General features: G+C 33.1%; 2 protein-coding genes and 1 long non-coding RNA gene across 4 annotated transcripts; 2 read left to right on the top strand and 1 right to left on the bottom strand.

Annotated features, from left to right (window-relative positions):
- The first annotated feature begins 624 nt into the window (after window positions 1-624).
- On the top strand, window positions 625-9,276 carry LOC107371198 (mediator of RNA polymerase II transcription subunit 12-like protein). 2 transcript variants are annotated; one of them, XM_015939215.3, is made up of 7 exons: window positions 625-850; window positions 1,111-1,258; window positions 1,322-1,736; window positions 1,812-3,683; window positions 3,975-5,591; window positions 5,677-5,800; window positions 5,865-9,276. In XM_015939215.3, exons 2-7 carry the CDS (start codon window positions 1,157-1,159, stop codon window positions 8,668-8,670), a joined length of 6,936 nt encoding a protein of 2,311 aa, XP_015794701.1. In that variant the 5' UTR covers window positions 625-850; window positions 1,111-1,156; the 3' UTR covers window positions 8,671-9,276. The 2 variants fall into 2 exon arrangements, with proteins under 2 accessions (XP_015794701.1, XP_015794700.1); XM_015939214.3 differs by having other exon boundaries at window positions 3,960-5,591.
- Window positions 9,277-9,616: 340 nt separating this feature from the next.
- Window positions 9,617-14,994, bottom strand: LOC107371200 (uncharacterized). The gene is made up of 2 exons (XM_015939218.3): window positions 14,152-14,994; window positions 9,617-10,885 (listed from the first exon to the last, which is right to left on the bottom strand). The coding sequence occupies exons 1-2, from the start codon at window positions 14,792-14,794 to the stop codon at window positions 10,065-10,067; spliced, it is 1,464 nt and encodes a 487-aa protein (XP_015794704.1). The 5' UTR covers window positions 14,795-14,994; the 3' UTR covers window positions 9,617-10,064.
- Window positions 14,995-15,065: 71 nt separating this feature from the next.
- LOC107371201 (uncharacterized) lies at window positions 15,066-19,416 on the top strand. The gene is made up of 5 exons (XR_001570758.3): window positions 15,066-15,324; window positions 15,410-16,349; window positions 16,469-16,576; window positions 16,690-17,301; window positions 17,392-19,416. It is a non-coding gene; the product is annotated as an uncharacterized LOC107371201 (long non-coding RNA).
- The last annotated feature ends 5,519 nt before the right edge of the window (window positions 19,417-24,935 follow it).

The raw sequence follows: 24,935 nt of genomic DNA, 5'->3' as shown, positions 1-24,935 counted from the left end.
GGTTGTCAGCTCTAACATCAATCTCTAATTTTGAAAAAAGATTAGCAGTTAGCTTTAAGTAAAAATCACTGGTCAGTTTTCGCAATGTTTGCACCCGTTTTCGCTCATTTGTGTTAATTTGTTCATAAATGTTATAATTGTGTTAATTTTGTAACAACCAAAATTTTTCCATCGCATATTTTTCCCTTTAAGGTATCATATTGTCAAACATTTTTCTTGTGAAGTACGTGTAAACTTATCAAAAGCGATGCTAAAAAAAGTTGGGTATGTTGGTATTTTTGGTGCAAAAAGGCGATGGACAAAGTGGTGGAACCAAGTCCGTCCCAATTTTAATTACACTGTAGCTTCAAACAAAATATGCGTTTTTCATTCTCTTCATCTGTTCACCAACATTCTTGCATCTTCTTGTTTTCAAACTCAAACGTTGTAGTTGAATTATAGTAAAATGGTGATTCTGATTTAAGTCTTTATTAAAAATTAAATTAAATTACAGTAATTTTGAATTGTTATTAATTAAAATAACCAAATTAACAGTTTAAATTCAAACAGTCGCGCTTATGAACCGCCGATCAATATGGCCGGCTGTTGCTCCACCTACATTGTATTCAATACACTGTATTCAGTATTCAATCTTTGAAGGATTGATTCAATGGATTATTAAATGTCATCAAAAATCTTCTATTTTATTTCATTTCAATTTTTTTATTTATTTTGGTTTTAGTTTCGCCTAGAATTGAACTAATGAGCAAATTATTAAGCCGTGAATTTGATTGTTCTCAACAAATCGTGGTTATTCAATGAGCAAGATGCGTCTGAAGAAAAGTTTTGTGAAGAAATAAGATCTAAGAAGGTAAGCTTTAACATCTTGTCTCTTTCTTCTCCCTCTTTCTATCCTTTTCCTCTGCATTCTGTTTCTTTTGTTTTTCATTGTATCATCTTGTGTTAAATTTTATATTTATCTTGTAATTGTTTCTGTTCATTTTCTAACTTTGATTCAATTATTGATAATTTATTGCCATCGTTTTTTGTTCTTCTTTATGTTTATTCTATGAGGTTAATTTTAATTCCAAAATCTATGTGTCTCACTAACTGTTGATCTTTTTTCTTTAGGATTTACCGAAAATTTATTTAAATAGTTACTTGAAAGGAATTAACCATGGCTGGGAAAGTCAGCTCTTGGCTCTATGAAAAAAGATCTTTGAAAAAACCCAAATTAGGTCCTTCGGATGTATATCCACAAGAACCTAAGCAGAAAGAGGTGAGTAAATTATTAACAGCTTTTTGACAAGCTTTACAAGCTTTATCTCTCTTTTCATATTAGGATGAACTGACAGCCATTAATGTAAAACAAGGTTTTATCACTTGTCCGACTATTCAAGAAGAATATGGTTCATCAAGAAATGCGAATATCACGCCCAACAAGTTTGGTGCTTTTTTCTCAGCCTTACTTTCGAAGAAACAAGAGCTCAATACATTACAAGACACTGGTAGAAGGAAGCCTCAGATTAATCCAAAGGATAACATTTGGCTGGTTACACAAAGATCTAAACCAGCTGTTGATACTTGGTTTCGCGATCTTGCTTCTGGTACTAAAACGTTAGCTCAACTTTCGCGTAAAGTACCTATATTTAATAAAAAAGAAGAAATTTTCCTCCAGCTGTATGAATTTCAAGTTCCCATGTTTAAAGCAAATTGGTTTATTAAAATGTCTTCAGCATACTCAATTGCATTATCTGGTAAGTATTCGTTTGATTATTCTCATATATTCCTGACTTTTGACATAATTTTCACTCTCTTCCTTTTTGTCGCAGAAACCGCCAATAAAAGTAAGAAAAGACAAGTCATCGATCAATCTCAAGAATGGACTGGTATTTTATGTAGATTCTTACGTGATCTATATCAAAAAATCTGTGAACATTATCATGGAGGTAATACCTCATCAGTGGCCCCATCATCATTTTCTAATAGTGTTTCTCCAAGCTCTGCTAATATAAATATTGATGTTGTACAAAAACAGTGGCAGTACTCCTGTCAGTTGGCTCGTTCACTTTTTGAAGAAGGCCTTTTAGACAAACAAGAATTTCTTAACTGGATGCTAGACATTCTAGAGAAAATTAAAACAGCTGACGATTCTGTGATGAGAGTTGTGGTGACACTGATTTTGCAATATGTAGAAGATTTCACCGAATCTGAGCTTTGCTCTCGTAAGCTTGCTTATCAATGTGCCATCAAGCTTAACCAACTTGTATCAAGTTATAATAGTGTATCTTCGTTAAACTCATCGAATAATTCGAACTCTTCTATATCTTCACCTGGACCCAACGATAGCTCATCCTCTATTACAAATGGGCAGACTGTGAATAGATCAGGGTCTCCTACCACTTCACCGACTTCCAATTCCACGACATCTGTTGAACCATTAATAATAAGTTTTCGTGATCTCCTAAGCTGTCCCCATCATCGTAATATTGCTATTGGGTTATCTGCTATCATCCAAATCATCACTTTAAAATGTCCAACTGCTATGGTTTGGCATGGTGATGGTCGCTTATCTCCTGCACTAAATGGTTCACCTCTAGATCATCTTCCATGTCCACCTTCAGTTTTACCTATGCCAGTCAGACCTCACAATCGTCAGTTACGTGAAGAGCTTAGAGTAGCTGAAGATGAGATAAGATTGCGAAGTCGTGCGGTAGAAAATAAATGGTGTTCAGATAGATCTCAGCAAACAGCACCCGGTGTCATAATTAATCGACTGCTAAATACCTTAGATTCATTAGATTGTCATTCATTTGAAAAAGTTGAACCCAATAACTCCATTGAGACTCTTTACTCTGCAATATTCAAGAACCAATCTTCCAGCATTGTCAAGACAGATCTCTCTGAAAAGTCCCTCAAGAAGATCATTGCCGAAGATGAACCAATTATTAAATTACTTTGTGAATGGGCAGTGACAACTAAGAGAACCGGTGAACATCGAGCATTAGTAGTAACAAAGCTTTTGGAAAAACGGCAAAATGAACTGCTTGCTGAGAAAGAGAATGAAAAACCCGAAGCTAAGGAAATGGAAACTAATCTGCCAAATGGTTGCAAAAATTCTGAGGCGACATCACTTATAAATGAAACTCCACATCAAATCTATCAAGATTTATTAATGTCTTTCCTCGATACTCAAGCACCAGTTTGGGATGATAAAAATCCAAATCCAGAATCAAAACTAGCATTTTCAAACCTCGTCCTTCTTTTTGGGGAGCTGATCAGGTGTGATGTATTTTCGCACGACGCTTATATGTGTGCTCTTATTTCCAGAGGACAGTTTGCTAATTCACCGAACGCCTCTTCTTTAATACCTCCAATTTCGGATATGAAAATAACGAACAAATCTGAGCAACCTAGTTTAACCAATTTTGTTCCAAATCTTCCATCAGCTACCATATTACCTTCATTAGGTGGTCCAACTTCAAATCTAGTTGGATCTATCGACGTAAATACTCCTAATAGATCATCTGAATCATCTCTTCCTATGTTCGAACCGGTAACTGATCCATCCGGATCCACCAGATCTGATTTAATAGGTAATTGGGAACACTTGGAAATGGACGATGCACAATTGGATTCTGATTTGGGAAAGCTCTTACAACACATAAAAGAAGGGCAACAAAATAACATGAATGATCAAACTGGTAATTTAGCCTTAAAACTTTTTCAAGTCCTTTTTCGATTTTCGAATACCTTCAATATTTGATCGTTTTTAATAATCTTGTTTCCTAACTAAAAAATATACTAATTTACTAACTATTTATGATATTAATTGCATGTACCCTTCATGGCCTTTGAATTCATCTCTACCAATTGAATCTTCTTGATTTTTCTGGTATTTTATTTTAAACCTTTATTTTATTATTTTTATGAGTGATCTAAAATTAGCTTGCTAAATTATTTGTTTCTTTGTCTTTCAGATATTCTTTTACCAGATTCGGTGAGTTCTGACAAAGAAGATGAAGCTGGTAGTATTCTCGCTAATATGGGATTTGGACAACAAGAATCAGGACCCAAAGTTCACGTCCAAAGACATTTACTTTATACAACTCATTTTCCTTTACCGCAAGATGAAACAACTAATCATGACTGCAATCAGAGACATGTACTTTTATATGGTGTTGGTAAAGCACGTGATGATGCTAGACATACGGTTAAAAAGACTACCAAAGAAATACTGAAGTTATTCAGTCGTAAATCATCTATGGATATCTCCGAAGGAGCTAAGATCAAAAAGAAGGAAAGTTTTAGCTTTGAAACAGCTCTCAGCAAGTTTCAAAGTCTTGCATACTTTGATCAACATGTTGTAACTTCATCATGTGCTGTTACTTGTATTGAAATGTTTGAAGGGGTTGCTAATGGAACTTCAGCACACCTTCCTCTGATAGAAGCTATCGCCTTCTTATTCGATTTGATGGAAATGGCTCTCAATATTCATGGTCTGATTGACTTTTGTATTCAACTCCTTAAGGAAATGCCTGATGTTGAAATGAAACTTAACGAGAAGTGCCCTATTCTGGTCGGTAACTATTGCACGCAAATCGGTCTTTATATCACTGGTGTACTTTATAGATATCAGTCATGTTTATTAGTATCTCAAGAGGAGACTGTGACCATTTTTGAGGGTCTTTATAAGCTTGTCAGAAATGTTTCTAATCCTGCTGATTGCTCATCTGCTGAACGGTGTATACTGTGTTATTTATATGATCTATATACAAATTGTAGTCACATCAAGTCTAAATATTTTGATTTATTTAATTCAATTGGACAAAAAATCAAGCAAAATATCCACACAACCAGAGAACCATCATCAGTAAAGTTATCATGGAATACCACTTGCATGAGTGAATACATCAACAATCCCAAAATAAAAATTGATGTAAACCATCTACAACAGCTCAATGAAAATGCACACTTCAGATACAGTTTTGTTTGTAATGCTGTTCATGCTGTCTCGACCGCCAAAGACGCCAATCGTTTAAATGATCTTTCCATTTTGTGTGCTGAACTATCATCTCGATGTCCTGCCTTGGGCAGTGAATGGCTTGGAGTACTCAAAGCTCTCTGCTGTTCATATAAGCAAAATAGTGGTTTCTCTGAAGTCCTTGCTCAAGTTAATGTTTCAGACATCTCCTTGCACGATAATATCGCTGTATTTACTTGCATTCTCATTGCTCGTCGCTGTTTTTCACCTCAAGACTTTGTGATCCATTGTGCTCTTCCCTCACTACTTGCAGCTAGTCCAACCGGTGGAGGCTGTCAAGATGCTGAAGCCGGTGCTCGATTAACCTGTCATATACTTCTTTGTTTCTTTAGATCATCAGAGCCTCCTCTTTCCTCTAACACTGTATTCATTACACCGGCTACGACCCTGTACTCTTTAACAAGTCCCGGACCATCAAACCTTCCACCTCCTGTATCAAACATAGGCCACAATAGATCATCTCTGTTTGTCATAAAGCATCCTTGTGATCGTTATCTTTTAGCTGCTGCAAACATAAGCATGAAGGTTGAAGCTGTACTTACTATATTGAAAGCAATCCTTGTATTAGGTGAGTTCAAAAACATTAATTTTAAAATATCAAATACGCGGTATTTTATTTCTGTATACTAATTTGATTTAATTGCTTACTTAAGGAGATTCAACAGATGCTAATCGAGAGACTAAACCTAAAATGGAAAACTCTAGTACAAAGGAACTTAATTTAAATGAATTTTCTGGACTGATGAACGATGAAGAATTTAACGATTATGATTTTCTGTGAGTAATTTTTTGAAATCAATTATCATTTGAAGAGAAATTTATAATTTTGTTCCAATTACAGATTAACGGGAAATAAAAGTAAAGATAAGTCTGACGGAGTTGTTGAAGCTGCCGGTCTCAATGAATTTGCTAAACATGTTCTTAGACAGATAAGTAGTCAAGAATGGATCTTAGAACGCTGTTTAAGGGATCCAGATGTTATAACGAAACAAGATGTATTTCTTGACCCTAGTTTAACCCCTGAACAAGCTCTACAGCTTCTACAAATGATTTGTAATCCTAAGTCACATACCCTTGTTGATCAAGATTTTGAGCCAAAACAACAAATTACCAGAGTTTTCCAAAACCTCGATGAATGGACAATAAGACAATCCTGGCTTCAGTTGCAGCTTATGTATGCACAGTGTTGTACAGCCAAATCACCTACAGATGTAGGTAATTGGCTCGATATGGTAGCTAAAGCTACTATTGATTTTTTTCAACAAGCAAGCGAAGAAAGTTCCAAGAATGGCCTATTCCATGAAAGTGGTAAAGTCGATAAACAATCTTCTGAAGGACAATGGCAGAATAAAAGCACTAGGGTGTGGCTTGTGTCACCACTCATATCGAAATTACCATCGTCAGTGCAAGGTAAAATACTTAAGGTTGCTGCAAATGTACTAGAGTCAGGTAATTGGATGTCAGCTGGCTCAAACTCAGCCCAAAACTCGTATTCGTACTCAAAAAATAAGGATCGAGGCTTTTCTCAACAAAAGAGTAGCAGCTCAGGCAATGCAAATAACCCGTCTTCTTTGTTGAGTTATCCACCCTTTCTTGCCCTGGTACTTATGTGTCTCCGTGGTAAAGATGAGCAAAGAGAGAGTCTTTTGAACTCTTTGTTCTTGCAACTTCAGCAAGCCGTTCATGACAGAGATGACCCAAAAAATCGTGTTATAAACATCCAAGAAGGGTTACAACTGAGACTTAGTTTAGTCGGTGGTATGTTCGATATGATACAGAAATCTACCTCGCTCATTAATGATTGGGCAGTATTATTTGTTCAACTGATAAGTTATGGTGTTGTAGAGACTCAGCAAAGCTATGAACTTTTCACAACGGTTCTGGATATGTTAGCAGTGTTAATTCATACTACACAATCATCTGAAACCTCTGAATCTAGAGAAGAAACCAGGAAACAATATCAAAATCTTATCAAAAAGTTGAAAAAAGAATTCGCCTTCGATAAAGTTGGACTTGGAGTGGATCTTATTAAACAATTATTACCAATAAGCAAACAGCAGTGTGAAGTGATTACTTGTGAACCAATGGGTAGTCTTATAGATACTAAAGGAAATAAAATTGCTGGATTTGATTCGATTGATAAAAAACAAGGTTTACAAGTAGCTGAAAAGCAGAAAGTATCACCCTGGGATCTGTTGGAAGGTCATAAAAACCCTGGACCTTTAAGTTGGTCCTGGTTTGGAGCTGTGCGAATTGAAAGAAAACCATTGAGAGGCGAAGAAAATCACAATATTCTCGCCTGGCATACTCATTCCTTCAAACAGCCTACATCTTACTACCTAGAGCATCCTCCATTGCCTCCAGAGGATGTTATCGAGCCTTCTCCTGTTCCTACACCTTCTATACTTAACGATATAAAACCACAAGTAGTGCCTCCGCCAATCATTCCGCCTCAACCTACTCTTATACCAATGTCTATCCAAGAAGATCCAATTAAACGAGAAAGAGACACTCCTGTCGAGGTTTCTAGTCCTCGTGCATCTACAGCAAAGAAGCCAAAAGCTACACGAAGAAAGAGAACCCCGAAAAACGCCACTGCAGCTGCTGGTGCTGTGGTGGTTAACTCAATGACTCCACCACTAGGACCTGCCAATGTACAAACTCCTCCAATGAGACAAATGACAAACTACGATAACTATGTTCAACCTGGTCCACCTCAACCCGCTCCTCCACAACCAGCTCCCCCTCCACAGTGGTATAGCCAACAACAACCCGGTCCTCAACCACCTCCTCCACAAGCTGGGCCAATGCATCAACAGAATCAGCAATTCTTCCACCCTGCTCCCATGAGAACCAACACTAACCATTACGATAGAGCACCATTGAGTAAATCCAAGGCTATGCTACAAGAAGCTATTAAGAATCGTCAACAACCACCAAATGTAAATCAAGGTTACATGTCGCAAAACAGTGGTCCACCTCCTAATCAAGGTATGGTTCCCGGACCAGTGCCTGTCCAAGTTCCAGGTCCAGTTCAAATTCCAGGTCCCGTTCCAGTTCAAGTTCCAGGCCCTGGACCTTTAGGCCCAGGACCCGGAGTGCCACCAAATCAAGGTCCACCACCTCAACATATGTACCAGAGTCGCCAAATGATGATGCCTCGACCAATGAGGACGAGACAACCTCAACCTCCTCCTCAACCACCACCGCAAATGGCCATGCAGCCACAAAATCCAATGCAAACTAATCAAATGTACCAAATGGCACCAACCAATCAAATGGTTCCACAAAATGTTAACATGCCACCTAATTCAATGCATCACATGCCTGTCCAATCTCAGGGTAATTATGGTGGACCTCCACCAAATATGAATTATAATAATCCGATGCAGATGACCGGTATGGACCAACAAATGGGTGGACATGGTATTAACCAAGGCTACGCACCCCCACCTACAAATCAACAAAATCCTGCTATGATGAACCCGGTGATGAGACAACAGTTACATCCACAAGCAGGACATCACCCCCAAGGGCAACCAGGACCTCCAATGCCACCTTCACAACCTCAACAGCAACCACCACAACAGCAACACCATCCACAACAACAGTATATACAACAAGGACAAATGAATTCTTATTGGTGACCCTGACTTTAAATTTGTGGATTAAATCAAGATGAAATAGAATAATGTTCACATATTATTAATAATGTCATTTTCATGTTTATAATTTTCGAAAATCATCATCACCTTTATATTAATAGTATCTACTTTGAAGACACACAAAAACCTTCAGTTTTACAATTTGTTACATGTTTATCGAATGCTGCTGAAGGTCTCAGTAATTTAAACAAAAATCGAAAAAGATACGGAAAACAAAGAATGATTGTTTATTGTAAATTTCATATTGAACATGATCTATCTCGATGTTGAGATAAATCTTATGCATATTTAATAATTTCATTTGTTTTTTCCTATTCTTTGCCCATTTCTTTCTCAATTTTTTCCCTTCTCGATAAAAATGAAATTAGATTGCCTAAATTGGAAACTCATCTTCATCAATTTTTCCTTCCAAATGCATCCCATTTTTATCATCATTCCCATTTTGTGTACCAAAAAAACATTCACATCTTCACATCAAGCAGCTATCATTGTCTGTCATCACATAACTATCAAATCATTTTTCACTGAATCCATCATCATCCATTTATTGGTTGCAATAAAAGCATTGCTAGGAAAGCAAACCCATGATCCAGCTTGGATGATTATTATTGTACAAAAAAAGATTACTTTATTCAGAATCAACGTCGTCTTGACCAATGTTTCTACATATTGTGATGAAATTAAACTGAATCAACCTCCTTTAGTCTAAATGTGCCAGTAAATTAACAAAACTGGGTCAGTTGATTTAAACAAAACAAAACTGAACAATAATTACACCAATAGAATCGATGATTGATGAATTCAAAAATTGATTTGAATGTTAACAAACGATTCGATAGCAATCATAGACGGAAACAAAATCTTCATAATATTGGATAAAAAAGTTGTTAAAATGATTTACATATTTGAAATAAACAAAGAAATGCGCTTCTCTTTGAAAATTTATTGTTTTTTATTTTCAATCAATCAATTGACAACAATAGTCATTAAAATAACTTATTTAACAATTTCAATTATTGCTCTTATGCGTGCTACTAAGGGAACAATTTAATGATTACAGTGAGAACACAAATAACTAATTTGTCAATAATAGTAAAAATAAAAAGTTGAAGAGAGGAAAAAAAATAAAGGTAAAAATGCAAATATAACGAACAATTTAAATGTTTCCTCGTTGACAAAGTCAACAATCAATTTAGTTTGAACTATCAGAGATTTTTTCTGGTGTAGATGGTGAAGATTGATACAGCTTCTGATTATCAAGGCACTTTGACTCGGTCAATTGATTTAATGATGGATTCTATTGTTGACCATTCATCTCCAATTTGCACCATGATTTAAATTTGCTTGATGAGAATGAACTTTGAATATTGAACAATCTACTTTTTGTTCAGTAAAAGACGAATTCCAAATGAGCTATACTGAATATTTGTTTGATGACTAGTTTCTAAGCTTTTGTCTCGAATGTAACCCGCTGTGATGTCCAAAGATTTGGCGATTGAATCTGGTCCGGCAAGTGTCAAATCGTACACTTTTTTAATGAAATCCTCTTCAAGCATAAGATTTTTACATTGAGACAGTTTGAGGTGTTCAAGAGAGCCTTTGAGAGCAGTAAGAATACCAATAACATGGTGTTGTCGGATATCAATCTCGGTGACTTCCATAATCAGGTCAGTTAATTGGTTAAGGTGAGTCAATTTGAGAAGTTCATCGCCCATCAATGGTTTTCTTCGTCGAGTAAATTCATCATTGAGAGACAACCTTTTAAGCTTAGGTGTAACATGGGAAAGGCTTTCAAAAAAGTGTCGTCTCACATAGAAATTTGTTAATGATAAGTTTCTCAGGTTTTTAATTGGAGACAGAAAATTGATTAAGCTAACATCGTTTCCAAAAGAGGTTTCCTGGACACAGACAGATAGCGATAGGGAATCAAGATGGTTAAGTACATGAGTTTCAGGCAAGCGAAAGGTTTCATCGGACAAAAAGATGGTCAACTTTTCAAGGTTTGGTAATTTGGTGCATATTTGATGGAAAAGGTGAGTTGTTGTTGTCGTTAAAAGTAGATGGGTTAATCTTGAACAGGTTAATTGTTGACCTAAAAGAGGTACAAGAATCCTGAAATTGCTTGTATCGTCAAACCCAAGGTCCAAATGAAGTCCTTTGAATTTGCATCCCAATTGGTTAGGCCAATCATCAAATCCTGTTGGAGACAAGACAAAAATGAGAATTAATTATCAATCAAATGACTTTCTTCTTCAATCCAACAAACTAAACCGATCTGTTTAAATCAATAAGACTGATTGTCAGTGAATCAGGAAAAATAAAAATCTATTAATCAAACAAATTATGGATTAAACGGTTTGTTTAGCTTTCAATAGTTTGCTTTTCCAGTTTCATTATCCATTGATCAATTGATTGTTTTTCAATCTAATTGTTTGCCTTATAGTTAACTGCCTTTTCCCAGAAATCATAATAAAGGTTGAGATGAACGTTAAGTCTGGTAAACAATTGGTTTAATACAGTTTTCAAATATTAAACTATTACTTTCATTGATTTTCAATAAGATGGTTTTTTAGTGAAAACTGTTTTCAACATTAACCATGATCACGCTTTTAACCAATAAAATGGGCACGAATTGCATGAAACTTTATTCAGAATAGATGAAAATCAAGAAGAAAAAAAAAGTTGACAATCATGAAGGTAAATTACTTTTCATTGAAAGATCTGATTAAAAGAAATTAAAGGTTCAAAAATACTGTTTCTAATAAAATCTGGTTAACCTTGAATTGAATTGTTGATAAGCCTGAAAGGCAATTTGATTTGATCACAGAAACAGTCAGAAAGATCATCAGTTAATGATTAATAAATGCAGGTATAAAGAGACAAACAATTAACAAATGAGAAAGTAAATTGAATGCAAGAAAATTGAGAAACACTGTTAACCAAGGTTGATCAATTTCACGTTCAATAGTTCAATTAAACATTCCCTTAAAAGATACAAATGAACGGTCAATCCATTTAATGTAAACATAAACTTTCCGTTTACTTGGAATCAGTAAATAATTGAAAAATCAACAACAAATTAACTCAATCAACATAATCAACTGATTAACTATTAGCACTTTCTCTCTTGGCTTTGAAAGCAGTTTTCAATTTTTCATACACTTTAATTGATGATTGAGGTGAGACACCGACCTAGATCAACATCATTTAATAGACGACAAGATAACTTTGAACCAGAGTTTAACCGTAAAAATGAAAAAAAAGTGAAATGCTTCAGGCCATCATCATAACCATCATCAGCATGATCATCAAACTCTTTCAGATTCAAGTCAAGGTTTAATGTTGAATAAAAAACAAAATACTCATCCAACTGACCCAGCATCGGATAGACAACAGCTATTGATATTTAAACATGAATAGTGATCAAAGGAATACAATGAAATATATCAAGTAGATAGCATCAGAAACATCAACCATTTTGTTGCGATTATTTATGTTAACAGTTTATTGAGTTAACATCAATTTAATATACACAATTTACACACCCTTTCATTGTAGACAAGGTCAGATGAAATTTACCGCAAATTTCAATGAAAAAAAACTAACAATAAAAAGGAAAGTTGGTGTATTAACGATGTTAACATTCATTTAAATTTAATGTAACAATAAACTTGGATTAGCTTTGGATTCATAAAACCTAACCATTTATTGTGACATGAAAATCAATAAGTCAATTGAAGAGAGTCGAGTGTTGAGATTGGCAAAAAATTGCAATTGATTAAATTAATAGCTGAGTTAGACTAAAAATAAACAGAGATTAATGAGAATCCAATTACGGGGTGAAACATTTGATAGATTCAATATGGAATCACATTAGGTTTTCACTTGAATTACATTTTTAACAAAAGAAGATTCAATTCAATATCTTGCATTTGGTACCATGATCTTAGTTTTGGGACACATAGATCGATGTTTAGGAAAAGTCTAAGAGAACCAGATTTTAACAGTTTAACCAGTTTTACATGGGCTTCTATGGGAGATAAACAATCGTTTTCTCAATGTTGATTTTCCCATAGGAATAATGATTTTGTAAATCGATCTGTGGTCATAGATCAAAAGACGAATTTCATCTTGAAATGCTTCAAATGTTTTCTTTCACCTTGTAGTGTTGATTCATTTGAAAGAGTTGCTTTTCTCAAGTAAACGACAGCCGCGAAACAAATGGCATTAAAATGCATCTAATTGTTTGCGTTGACAAAAAAACAAGTTTTCAAGTAAATAATAAGGTTAGAATCATTTATAAAGGTAAAGCTAAAAAAGTTTAATAATTGTATCGATCTGATTGGGAATAAATTGTGTCAACCTTCAGAGAGTTGAATGAAAAAATTTCTAGATATTTCACTAGATGTGAGTTTGTTCAAGGTTTTCATTTGTTCTCCATGTAAAGCTTAGTAATGTAAAGAGTATCGTGATAATGGAGCAAGTTTATCTTTCTTGTCTTCAGTTAAGATGAGCTGTTGGGACAGCAAGAAAATTGGTCAACAATTTAACCTCTAAATTGTTGACTCAACTATGATGATGATGGTGATGGAGATCGTCATGTATTTTGTATTTTCTTGGGTTTCCCTTTTGATGATGAAAAGGAAAAGATAAAAAACAAAATGAAAACGATTTGAAATAATACAAAAAAAGACTCTTTCTCTCTCTTCCTCTCTCTGTACGCAATAAACATTTACTGATACTTGGAATGAGCAAAAAACTCAATGTCAAATCATGAGGCGATATATGAAAAGGGCAGAGACCTGACAAAGGCGTTCACTATGATCATCGTGATGATTATGGTGAAATGAGAAGACAAAAAAAATGGTAAATAAATTGATCCGTGAAGGTAAATTTTAAACAACAAAGGTAGATATTGTCACTAAACACGACAAGGTTTCATTAGGAAAAGTAAAAATAACCATAAATTCATCGATATTAAACAATGATCAAGATAAGTGATAATTATTCAAGTCTTTGTAAATGCAAGATTAAGTTGGACTGATAGAAGGTAAAGAATAAAATATTCAATTGATGTGATAGAAAATGGTTTTCATGGTAAACATAATGTTTAATGAAATCGGACAGGAAAAATTGTGAAAAATCACATCAAATCAACTTGCACTGATCATATGAGCGAGAATGTAAAAATCAAAGTTCAGGAAAACATAAGTATGACAAATTGACAGAATAAGAAAAGTACGGTAAAAACCTGAGATTAAATGGAGCACTTTTGATTACAGGGGAACATCAATTGTATTCCTAGAAATTAACTCATGCAATTATTGGGAAATGGGGTTAACAGTGAATTGTTTCTGACTCACATTGATTAATTTAACGATAATCTAGTGACTAAAATGAGAAATTAAAGGAAATAATTTGTTGGTCTAAAGAAACATTTATTTTTACCAAGCATAACCTTACCTTGACATTGGATGACCTGACCATAGATGCCAAGAAATTGAAGATTTACCAACCTTTTGCTTATCAAATAAAGAGTCTTCTCACTAACATTGTCATTAATAGCCAAATGTCGTATTGATTGAGGATGAAAATCAATAACTAATTGTAAGCACTTCTCAAGCGCTGAAGTATCACTAAAATGAGGCAAATGTAAACATCTAAGGTTATTTATATTAGAGATGAGTGATGAAAGAATCCCAAGCCAACCACTGCCACCATTTGCATTAATAGCTGTTGACCAGCAGTCATAATCGTCAATACGGATAACTGAAAGATTGGGACACCATTTAGTTAGGTTAACAATTAGGTTTGGGTCACAATGAGATCGAAGAGAAACAATATCAGTTCGATTGGGTAAATGTGATTCTGTAGGACAACATGAAGTTGATGGGAAACTGGCCAATGTCGAAAAAGAAGACGATGAGTAACCCGATGATGATGAACACGATGAGGTTGATGATGTGATGTTAAGTACAATTTGACGGTCAAGTATAGAGGCTGTTAAATCCATCCATGATTTAGAAATAGCCAAACAATTGAGCTTATCAGGTAAACTTAAATAGGAAAATATCTTCTCTATTACCAGATCTGGTAGGTTATCCATTATATATCTCTAGTTATGGTACAACAACAAAAATTAAATTAAATTGCTATTTACTGGAATACTCTATAAACAGGATAAATTTAACAAGAAAACAGTTAAATTAGTTAAAAAGGCAACAATTTAATTAGTTAACAATGATTATTAACAAGGGATAAATGACAATTGAACTCGGCGGTAAAAGCGCATCTCAACAACAAACTCAAGTAAAAACAGATTTGTTTACAATTTTTCTCTCCTTAACTCTCACTCTATTCTCTCTTTATCCTCTTTCTCCCTTCCTTTACCAAGCTAAATATTACACTTTATTATAACTCAGCTTTCTCTATTATAAACTCTTGGAGACATTATTTTCCTACTGATTTTGTCTGTGATTCACTAAACGTTATATTTAATTATGAATTATGCTTCTGTCTGTAATAAATTTGCTGTTCAAATTATCTATCAGCCCATTGAAAGAGGTTCATCTTAACACCATCTTAAGTACCATTTGGATCATCTGACGATGTTGTCTTCTTATTGATTATGATAAGGTAAGTTGTTCAGTTAATATGTATAACTCGTGTATTATTTTCTGATTAAATTAACACTAATGGTTATTGTCCTCTCTGCTTCTAGGAAATAAACTCTCCTTCCATCATAATGGTGACGGAAAATATGAAAAGGCGGATCGTTATCGAAGATCAAGATCCAAACAGGCTGCTGTACTTTTAAAGAAAACTTTTAGGCCGTATTGAGTTTGAAGGCTCATTTGGGTCATGTCAAAAAGAGAAACATAAATATGGCTTGGTTTTCATTGGATTTCCGAGTTGTGGCCGATGATTACCTCAAGTATCATCTTTTATAATCATCATTTGAGAGTGTTGTTGCAAGGATACTTTTTTCAGATATCTAGTTATCTGAATAAATGAATGGCTTGATTTGATGACTGTCTTCGATGACTGTCTTTGATGAGTGATATTGATCTGTAATCAATCTTTCCACCAAAGTCTTGACTCAATCATTTCTTTGTCACATAAATTACCACAGTTTCATGGTTGTTTTTCAACTAGTAAAATTGGCTTGTTTACCCAATGATGACATAATCACATAAATAAGAGAGACGATAATTTATTACCTCTGTAAAGTAAACGAGAAGCATCTGATTACTTAACGATTGTTCCTGTGTTCAAATTATAAAGCTGGTCAATCCTGTTTATTTCATTTCCGAGACTTGAAGTTATTGCAAATTGTAATCAAGCCAGTATTTCAAACAGCGAACGCTAGATGGCAGCACTTACTTTGTTATTGTCTGGTTGATCAACATTAATTTTTATTGATTTAATTCACTTTCCCGATTCCGACCATATCAAACATTATGATACTTAATAGTTTACCGTTTCCCTCCTGATATACTGTGATCTGCCAAAATACTTATCAAATGGTGTTGTAGGATTATCTATTGTCCATTCAAGTTGACTTCAATCAAATAATTATCTTTCAATGAGCGACTTTGGATCCATTATGATTGTCGTCTCAGAGCCATTGTTTCCGATTAAAGCCAAGATATTTTTCAAAGGTAAGAGACTAAAGTGATTATTATTCAAAGCCAAAACAACAGTTTTGTCAAACATAGAAGTAAAGGCAATTAGCTTGTTTTTATTAATAAATTTCTCAACCAAATTGTTCTCCCAACAGATATTTTCATTCATGGAAAAAGAAATTCTTTGATTCCATTATTCGTACTATGAGTGGTGTAGGATGAAAAAAGTTGACAATTAAGTCAACATGAGTTAACAATCCTAGGTGAATTGAAAGGTATTTTGTTAACAAGCAATGATGAAAAACTAATGGCTAATGCGTATGTTCATCTAACAAAAATAATTCATTTCTTTTTTTATTTCATCTTTTTTTCTCAGATAATCAATTAATTTCATTTCAAGTTTGCTTTGTTCAAGTTTGATTAAATTAAATCGTCAATTACAATCAACCTGGAGGATAAACATCATCTTCATCATCTTTGTCATCAAAGCTAGGAGCAACAGCAGCAGCAAAGACCTTATGGATGTAACAATTGATCAAAAATGAGTAAATGCTAATAGTATTACTAATGATGATAAAGATAAACCTGAAAGATGAACTGAAAGAAGCAAAGACTCAATGAATGATGAAAATAACAATACTGATGATATTATTAATGGTGCAAGGTGAAGTAACATCAACAATAACAACAACAATACACTATTCTGGTTTACTTGTGGTGCTAAACTAACCTTCATGATTAACAGTATTTAAGGTTCATTATCGCCTTTATTCTTACATATATTTAGACCATACTGTTTCATTAATTAATTAATGAAACATCTTCAAGATTAATAATTGTCAACAATCACTCTTTACACAAGCAAAATTAAATAGATTATCATTTTTGCATTGAAAATTGTGTCAAACCCTGAAACAATGAGAATCCAATTTTTCCCTCTACCAAATGGTCGTTCAACAAATCCATCTTACAACGACACAAAGAAGAGGTAATTATCAAGATAAAACACTGACAATAATTAATAATGAACATTAGATAACCTTTGATTAATTTCGTTTTTTCTGTTTATCCAATACAGAGACATGGTGTTGACAAGGCAAAAATAAAACCCAACAAAGGACAGAATTACATTGTAACATTGGATGTTTGGATGGACATTTCAAATGGTCAACTATTCACTCTCTTGTATTCAAGACCCAGTCAATCAGTGATTGAGAGGGAAAATTTAATTTATCCAGGCTTAATTTGATGATTTTAACCATTTGATGACATTAAGATGAGCCTCTTGTAAGGGTTGCGATTGAATACAATCAATCTGATTAAATGGTGAACTTGTGTTAATTGTGAAAAATGTTATTGAAATTAGCTGTTTCCTTCAGTATTCAATTTATTTTGTCAACTCGATTCATCTTGATTTGACTTGCTAATAAGTGTTCAAGTAAATTCAATGAAATAATTCAAACATTATTGAATACTCAATGTAAGTATTGAAATTCAGTTGCTCCATTCAAGTTGATCACCAATTGATCTTAAAAGGTTATCCTGGTTATTTCATGACAAACAATCAATCACAATCAGTCTATTCAAATGTCCACAAATGAAAAAAAATGAACACATTTTTACTCTACAATTAACCTTTCAATCTGAACCTTTGATCAGAAAAAAAAGTGTAATCAATAATTGGACAATTATAATTGGCCGACAAAAATGATTGAATCAAATTATGAGAGTTGATTGAAACAATGTGATTCAACTACAAAATCAACTGATTAACACATTGATTGGAATGCTTGTTGAATGCTGATTTAAAAAGTGGTTTTTATCCAATTATCCAATTCGCACAAGAAAAACTATCAACTTCAATTTGTGGTTAACTAATCACCTGTTAATCATGTTAATTCATTGAAAGTAGTTTTGAACAATTCAATTTGCTTTCTTTCACTATCATAATTGTCATGTTAATTGTTGTCCTATCATCATCGTCTAACAACAGTAAAGTAGCTTTCACTGTATTTACTTTGAGCCATTAAATTAATCTAATTAAAGAGTTAATCACAATTAGATTATTAAGAGCATATGATGAGAGAGTTGAACAAACAAAAATGTAAAATTCATTTCTGAAAATCTTTGAGAAGGAAATTCATTCCAGCGATTAGTTTTTCCTGATTAATATTGAACTCATTGTAAGCAACATTACAGTTAATCACCTGACGAGTGTTAATCAAATCATTAATATTAAGCACCAAACTGATCAACTTATACTGGTTTGTGTCAACTTTCACCATTAATGGTAATGGTTGAGAAAAAAAAGGTTCAGGGTTGAAGCAAATGATGATTAAATCATTGACAATTTAGTTAACAAATGCAAACAACCGGAAACTTGAGAGACTTATTAAATATGAAAAAAACTGATTAACTGTCTGTAGGACCCCTTATCGGACTGGATTAGATCAACCCAGACAGTCTTAGGCTTAGGTTGGAATCAAGTCCTTCAATCGCTTGTTTGCAATTGAAAATTCTGCCACTTCTACCAATAACCATTTGTTTATTACTTAATGATAATTTTGAGAAAATATTGATGATTCAAATTCTTGGATTTAATTTCATTCCTAAATTCAATTTGATTTAAATTTGCTAATTTTGGACAATTTTTGGACTGAATGAGATCAACCGAGACGGTCTTAGGTCCAGGTTGTAATCAAGTCCTTCAATCGCCTGTTTACGATTGAAAATCTAGTCACTTCTACCAATAATTATTTGTTTATTACTTATTGATAAGATTGTAATATTAACTTTAATATTAATTGTTTCGTTATAAGTTGTTTGGTTTTATTTTTAATTGTAAAAAGACTTAAAAATTCTTGGATTGACTTTAATTCCTGAATTTAATTGCAATTTGCTAATTTTGGATACTTTTAGCAACCCTCATTGGACTGAATGAGATCAACCGAGACAGTCTCAAGCTTAGGTTAGAGTCAAGTCCTTCAACCGCTTCTCGACTTACCATTGAAAGTAAAGTAACTATTTTATAATTGTGTAACAATGTCAATACAATTTAGCCAGCAATAAAGTGATTAATAAAGTTTTATTTTTGTCAATTTGATTTGATTGTTTCGCTTTTAATGTGATTCAATTAGAAAGGTTTTTTTTGAAAAAAAATCAATTGGATGATTAAATGTTGAATTAAAGTGATGAAAAAACACCAATTCGTATTATTCACGATCAAATAGGTATAATAATGACAACAATCAAATGTTACCTTGAAAAAGGTTTTCAATTGCAAGATACTAAAAAATTGTAACAGAAATCAAAAGATTAATCAAGACGATTGATATAAAGTAAATGATTGCAATTAGACAAATTGTGTTGATGTTTTTGTTTTTTTTCTCAGCTTTTAATTGTTAATTACACTTTGAATCCGATTGATGAGTTTTCCAATGTTTTTACTTCAATTCAAAGATGAAATAGACTAATTAGCCGACGATTGAACAAGTTAATTAATATACAAATTGAAGCCTCTAGGGCTTACAATGAAAAGTTTAAATTGAAAATGAGTGACAAGAAAAAGGTAAATACATTTGATTGCTTTAAAGTATCAAAAGATGAACATCACGATGGTGATGTGAATTGATTAACAATCTAACGGTTTGTTTGTTTTGATTGTTTTGTAAACGTCCTTATTAGCTCTTCATTTAAATATTGTTGTGCTTTTTTATCCGTACAACAATTAACTATCAATGAGCTGGATCAACACATTCAAAGAGCGTATACTAATTATTGTAAATTGAAGAAGCAATTATAGCAACAATACAAGATACAATTGACTTAAAGATTAAATTAAATTCATTTATTGATATATTTTTGGTCTTTTCTCAACCTAATCATTTGATAAATAATCACTCGAACATGGAAATGAAAAATTTTTCTTCTTTTATGATCATAAATTTTAAATACATGGTTAATTACAGTTTACAATATTGTGATGGCGATGAATGGAAATGAATTTTTTGGTGAAATGAGATGAGTGAGGGTCATGGAAAAGTTTGATGAATAAAATTTGATGTGTAATGATAGGGATTATCAACTGATTGACTTGCAAGTTTCACTCACTTTTCATCGTAATCATAGTTGGTTGGTTTGTTATAGCCATAGTCGACGTAAGGTGACTTTTTATTCGAACCATGAGCAAGTGAATGTCCATAGCTGAAATGGCGTGAATCATCATTTGCACCAGAATAATCCTCATGTGAATCCTCTGATTTGTCACCCAATCGAGGTGAGTAACTGTATGGCTGTTGAATATGGTAAGGCTCAGAGTGGTATGAAGGTTTTTTGGCTGGTTCATGAGATGGTCGGTAATCTGAGTTTACATCGTGTGAAGGATAGTATCTAGATGATGCCCAGTCTCTTGAACCAGAGTCGGATGAACCATATCGACCAAACATGGGTCCATATCCATCAGCACCTCCACGATAGCCACCTCGATAGCCATTATCACCCTCACCGGGACCATCATCATTGTACATCGCAGGTCCATCCGAGTATTGATCATTGTTGGACATGTAGTTGATACCAAGGCCCTCATCGTCTGAGTAACCCGAAGACTGTGAGCCTCCACGGCCAATGAAGCGTTTCAAGTGTGGGTACCATTTGGCTAGGTATGCATATGATTGGCTATTGGATGGGTTACGATCTTCACTGAATGGGCTCACATTGAATCTTTGATCACTAAAATAATCGTCCTCTTGACAATAACCAAGAGAAACAATCAATAAACACGTTAACAGAGGTGCTAACATTTCACTTAATCGCAAGAAGAAAAAGTGAAAACTTGAAACTTGAGTAAACCAATGAATAATGGTAAAGTTTGAATGATTCAATAAAACTGCACAACTCAGAAAGATTGAGATTGAAAATGAAGCTTTATCATGATGTTTGTTGAAATGATTTTTACACTTAAAACTCGCAAATCAATACTAAAAGTGTTTTCCAGCTCAAAGAGTAAAACCTTTTCAAAGTTTGTCTACAAGAAGCCAACCAATAAGGCGGGAAATGTTAAGCTTCATTTTTTTCATCTCTTCATGACTGTTTTAAAGGGAAAGTAAGTAATGTTCAAAGTAGTGCAAACGTGCTTATTGAGCCGTTAAACGACATCATGACTATAATTTAACATTTCAAATTATTGCTATTATCATGTTAATCTATGAGAGAAAAAAAAGACTTCTATTAGCACGTTCGTTGGTACACTACATTGGCACGTTGGGTCAACAAAAGTAAACAAGAGTCAAGTTTGGACAAACTTGATTGTTGACCAAAGCATTGTTAGTTGATTCAAGTGCAATTACTGAATTGAAATACGTTGAAAAGCAGCAACAACGTGCGTGATTATTTACTTGATCAACGTGATTACAGTTATCGATGAACATGCAATGTACTCTGATTATATCTATTATTGTAATCCAGACCGAAATGATTGATTAAACTGATCACAAAAAAAGTCGCAAATCATGTAAAAACTCAATCAATGTAAACTTATTAATAATAAGTTATTATTAGACAAATTACCTTTGATGGATTTAACCTTTTTTCAATTGATATTTTAATCCATTCAATTTTGATGAAAAAACTTCATTCTTTGATTTGTTCAATATAAAAGTTTTCAAAATATTTTACCTTGATTCAATCATTGACACTCCAATGATAATTTGGATAATTTAAGTTGCAATTAATTAGAGAGTGAAAGTGTGCAATTTGAAAATATTAATGTTTGATCAAGACTCTTGTCTGTCAATTAAAGGTAAAGTTATCAAATTCAATGGACCATGATGAATCAAGGTAAGTCCAGCTTTACAATGATAATTACTGAATAATCTCTTTAATCCATCAACTTCCCTTGAAATCAGTGATCCATTTTTTTCACTGTTTTATTCAGTTGATTAATCCTTAAATTACCATTGACCAGCAAATTAATCACAGTAAAATCATGTGAAACTTTTCAATAATATTGAGAACCGGAAAAGTAAGTATTTTCAGAAAATGAATGCTCAATTTTTTCTCGGAAATTCACGTCAACTTGGATTGTTTCATTTTCCAATTTTTTAATTTTCTTACATTTCTTGCATTTTATCCATTCAAGGAGTCACAATTGAACTTTCCTTTGATTCATTCAAAGGTAAAATTGAGTTTCAATTCAATTGGTTCAATTGAAAAAGCTTTGAACCAATCAAGTATAAATTGTACCTCAACTTAACGGTATTGCATTTGATTCAATTTTGAATAGTTTATTTAATCATATTTGGTCACTTTTGCCTTTCACTTTTAACTTAATTTATGATTATTGATCTGTTTAATTCAAGTCAATTAATTGCAAATGAATAGGTTTTTAGGTGAAAATAATTTAATTGTATTGATTTGTAAGAAACTCATTTCAACTGAAAGTCAGTTTAAAGGCTTTAATTTGATTAAAAAGTGTTACTCTAATCAATTTCTATGCAAACCCAAGGGTTTAATCTTGTTAATTGTAACAATTAACGATAAAATGTTCATTTAGTTTCTTTAGTTTTTTAGTTGTCAAGACAGTTTCAGAGCGATTGGAGTAAACTTGAATCAATCGATGTGAAGGGTGAAGCCTTGCCTGACCAGTGTTACAACCTTTTGTAAACCCAGTTGATCTTGAAAAACATTGAAGGTTGTTGAATCATTTCGAGTCGTTGAAATGCTCTGTTAACATTGTTTCTTCTGTGATTTAAAAATTCATGTTCTAAGGCTAACTTATTCAATATTCAATTCCTTTGAGCAAATGAATCGCAACATATTTTGTCACAGAAATAAGATGCAAAATTGATTCATGAGTATATGAAGTGGAGTGGAAATACATGAGATTACAGAAAATGTATTTCAGTTTATATTTGAAAGAATCTCTATTGAAAATATTCTCATGTTAAAATGAAACGAAGCAATTTTACTTTTCAAACAAATCGTGTTCGAAAGTCATGTCGATCAATGAAGTAGACAGATTGTTCACAGTGTCCGAAGAAAGCAAAGTCCTAAGGTGTTTATTTTCGCTTAAATTAAAGATACGAATAGATTATTCTTAAAAATTTTCAAACAAAATGAGCTGAAAAAAAACTTTCATTTTCATGCACTTTCAACTTGAACTAATAAACTAGAGACAAAAGACTTAAACAATTAAAAAATAACCAATAATTTGAACCAACAATCTACTACCTGAAATTGCCTCTTTCTTGTGCGGTGACCGAAATAAGTGCGATTTTCAATGATAATAATAAGTATCAAATTTTAATTATAATTTCGTGAAGTAATTTCACCGAAATTAGTATCAGCGCACGGTTAATGATCTAAAATTACTTTCAACTGAATTTCATCAAAACAATATTAAATGAAATCTCATTAGCTGTCGATGTCGACGGACAATTTTAGATAGTAAATTGTACTCTGAGACAGATGCACATCAAGAGCAAATATGACCAAAGGAAGCATTGATAAACTCAGTTAATATTGATCTCTGGCTATTATAGCTATTGTTAGACTAATAATGTAAAATAACTGTTCATCAAACTCATGATTTGCTTTGAGATACTGATTAGAGCAATGAGCGATATTGTCCATAGGAAAATCTTAGATTTGTTCAACCATTAACTGACAGTTTCTGTGCAAGCTTACTTATTCACCCAAGAAGCATTAATAAAAATTAGTTGATTGAAAAATGCAACTCCATTATTTTGATTAATTAGTCGACTCTGTTTAAATGTTTAATTCAAGTAAATTCATTGTCATTTTTAAAGACATTTGAAAACAATGAAAATCCAAATGTTGACCTAGTTTTATCTACATCAAGTTCAACAAACCATGAAACAAAATGAGCAAAAAGATAAATTGTTGCCTTTAATTTACACTTAATTAACATTTAATGTTGTCTAACGGAAAAAGAAGAAAACAAATTGAACAAAAATGTTGACTTTTATGAAAAGTTGAAATGATTCATTATTCACAATTATTCATATGAAAACTGGTCAAAGTTAAGACTCACATTGAAAGCATCAAATATTGATTTAGTAAAATTGAGAAGCTCAAAATTGACCAAACATTTTTGGTCTAATCAAACAATGAAACTGACAAAACAGCAAGAAACTTAAACATGACAAAACGGATGAGCAACAGCAACAATGATTTATAAAAGTGCTGAAATTAATTCAGTCTCAACTGAATTAATGACTAGAAACAGGGTAAATTACAAACAAACAAAATTGATCTTATCTTGAGCATCTTCCTTCCTCTGCATCATCTTAGTTAATTTCAATTCTCAACTCAAGACAAAACGTTCATCATTCCCAGTTCTTTACATTTTATTCACCAGTTTATACAATTTGTTATCATGAAAAAAAAGAGGCAAGAATAGGATGAAGAAAAGAGTGTGAAAAATAGGAACGAAAAATGATGAAAAGATGAAATTGAAAAAGAGCAAAATGTTTATCATTATCATGTAAATATGATGATAAGTGGAAAACATATTTTCATACCAATTTAATCATAAACTTTAATCAATTCAATTCACACTCAAACTTGCAAATCATAATAAACTTTCAAAGAGCCTTTTTTTGT

This window comes from Tetranychus urticae, chromosome 2 (genome assembly GCF_039701765.1).
Source record: "Tetranychus urticae isolate SD_2017Ah chromosome 2, NJAU_TeUrti_SD_1.0, whole genome shotgun sequence".
NCBI classification, from domain to species: Eukaryota; Metazoa; Arthropoda; class Arachnida; order Trombidiformes; family Tetranychidae; genus Tetranychus; species Tetranychus urticae.
The sequence above is the reverse complement of the archived record's forward strand: the minus strand, read 5'-3'. Positions and strand labels throughout refer to the sequence as shown.

Coding starts and splice junctions, on each gene's coding strand:
- LOC107371198 (XM_015939214.3), top strand. CDS start 1,157: ATGGCTGGGAAAGTCAGCTCTTGGCTCTATGAAAAAAGATCTTTGAAA. Junction 1,737..1,811: donor ATACTCAATTGCATTATCTG/GTAAGTATTCGT, acceptor TTTTTGTCGCAG/AAACCGCCAATAAAAGTAAG. Junction 5,801..5,864: donor TTTAACGATTATGATTTTCT/GTGAGTAATTTT, acceptor TTCCAATTACAG/ATTAACGGGAAATAAAAGTA.
- LOC107371200 (XM_015939218.3), bottom strand. CDS start 14,794: ATGGATAACCTACCAGATCTGGTAATAGAGAAGATATTTTCCTATTTA. Junction 10,886..14,151: donor TCAGGTCATCCAATGTCAAG/GTAAGGTTATGC, acceptor TGTCTCCAACAG/GATTTGATGATTGGCCTAAC.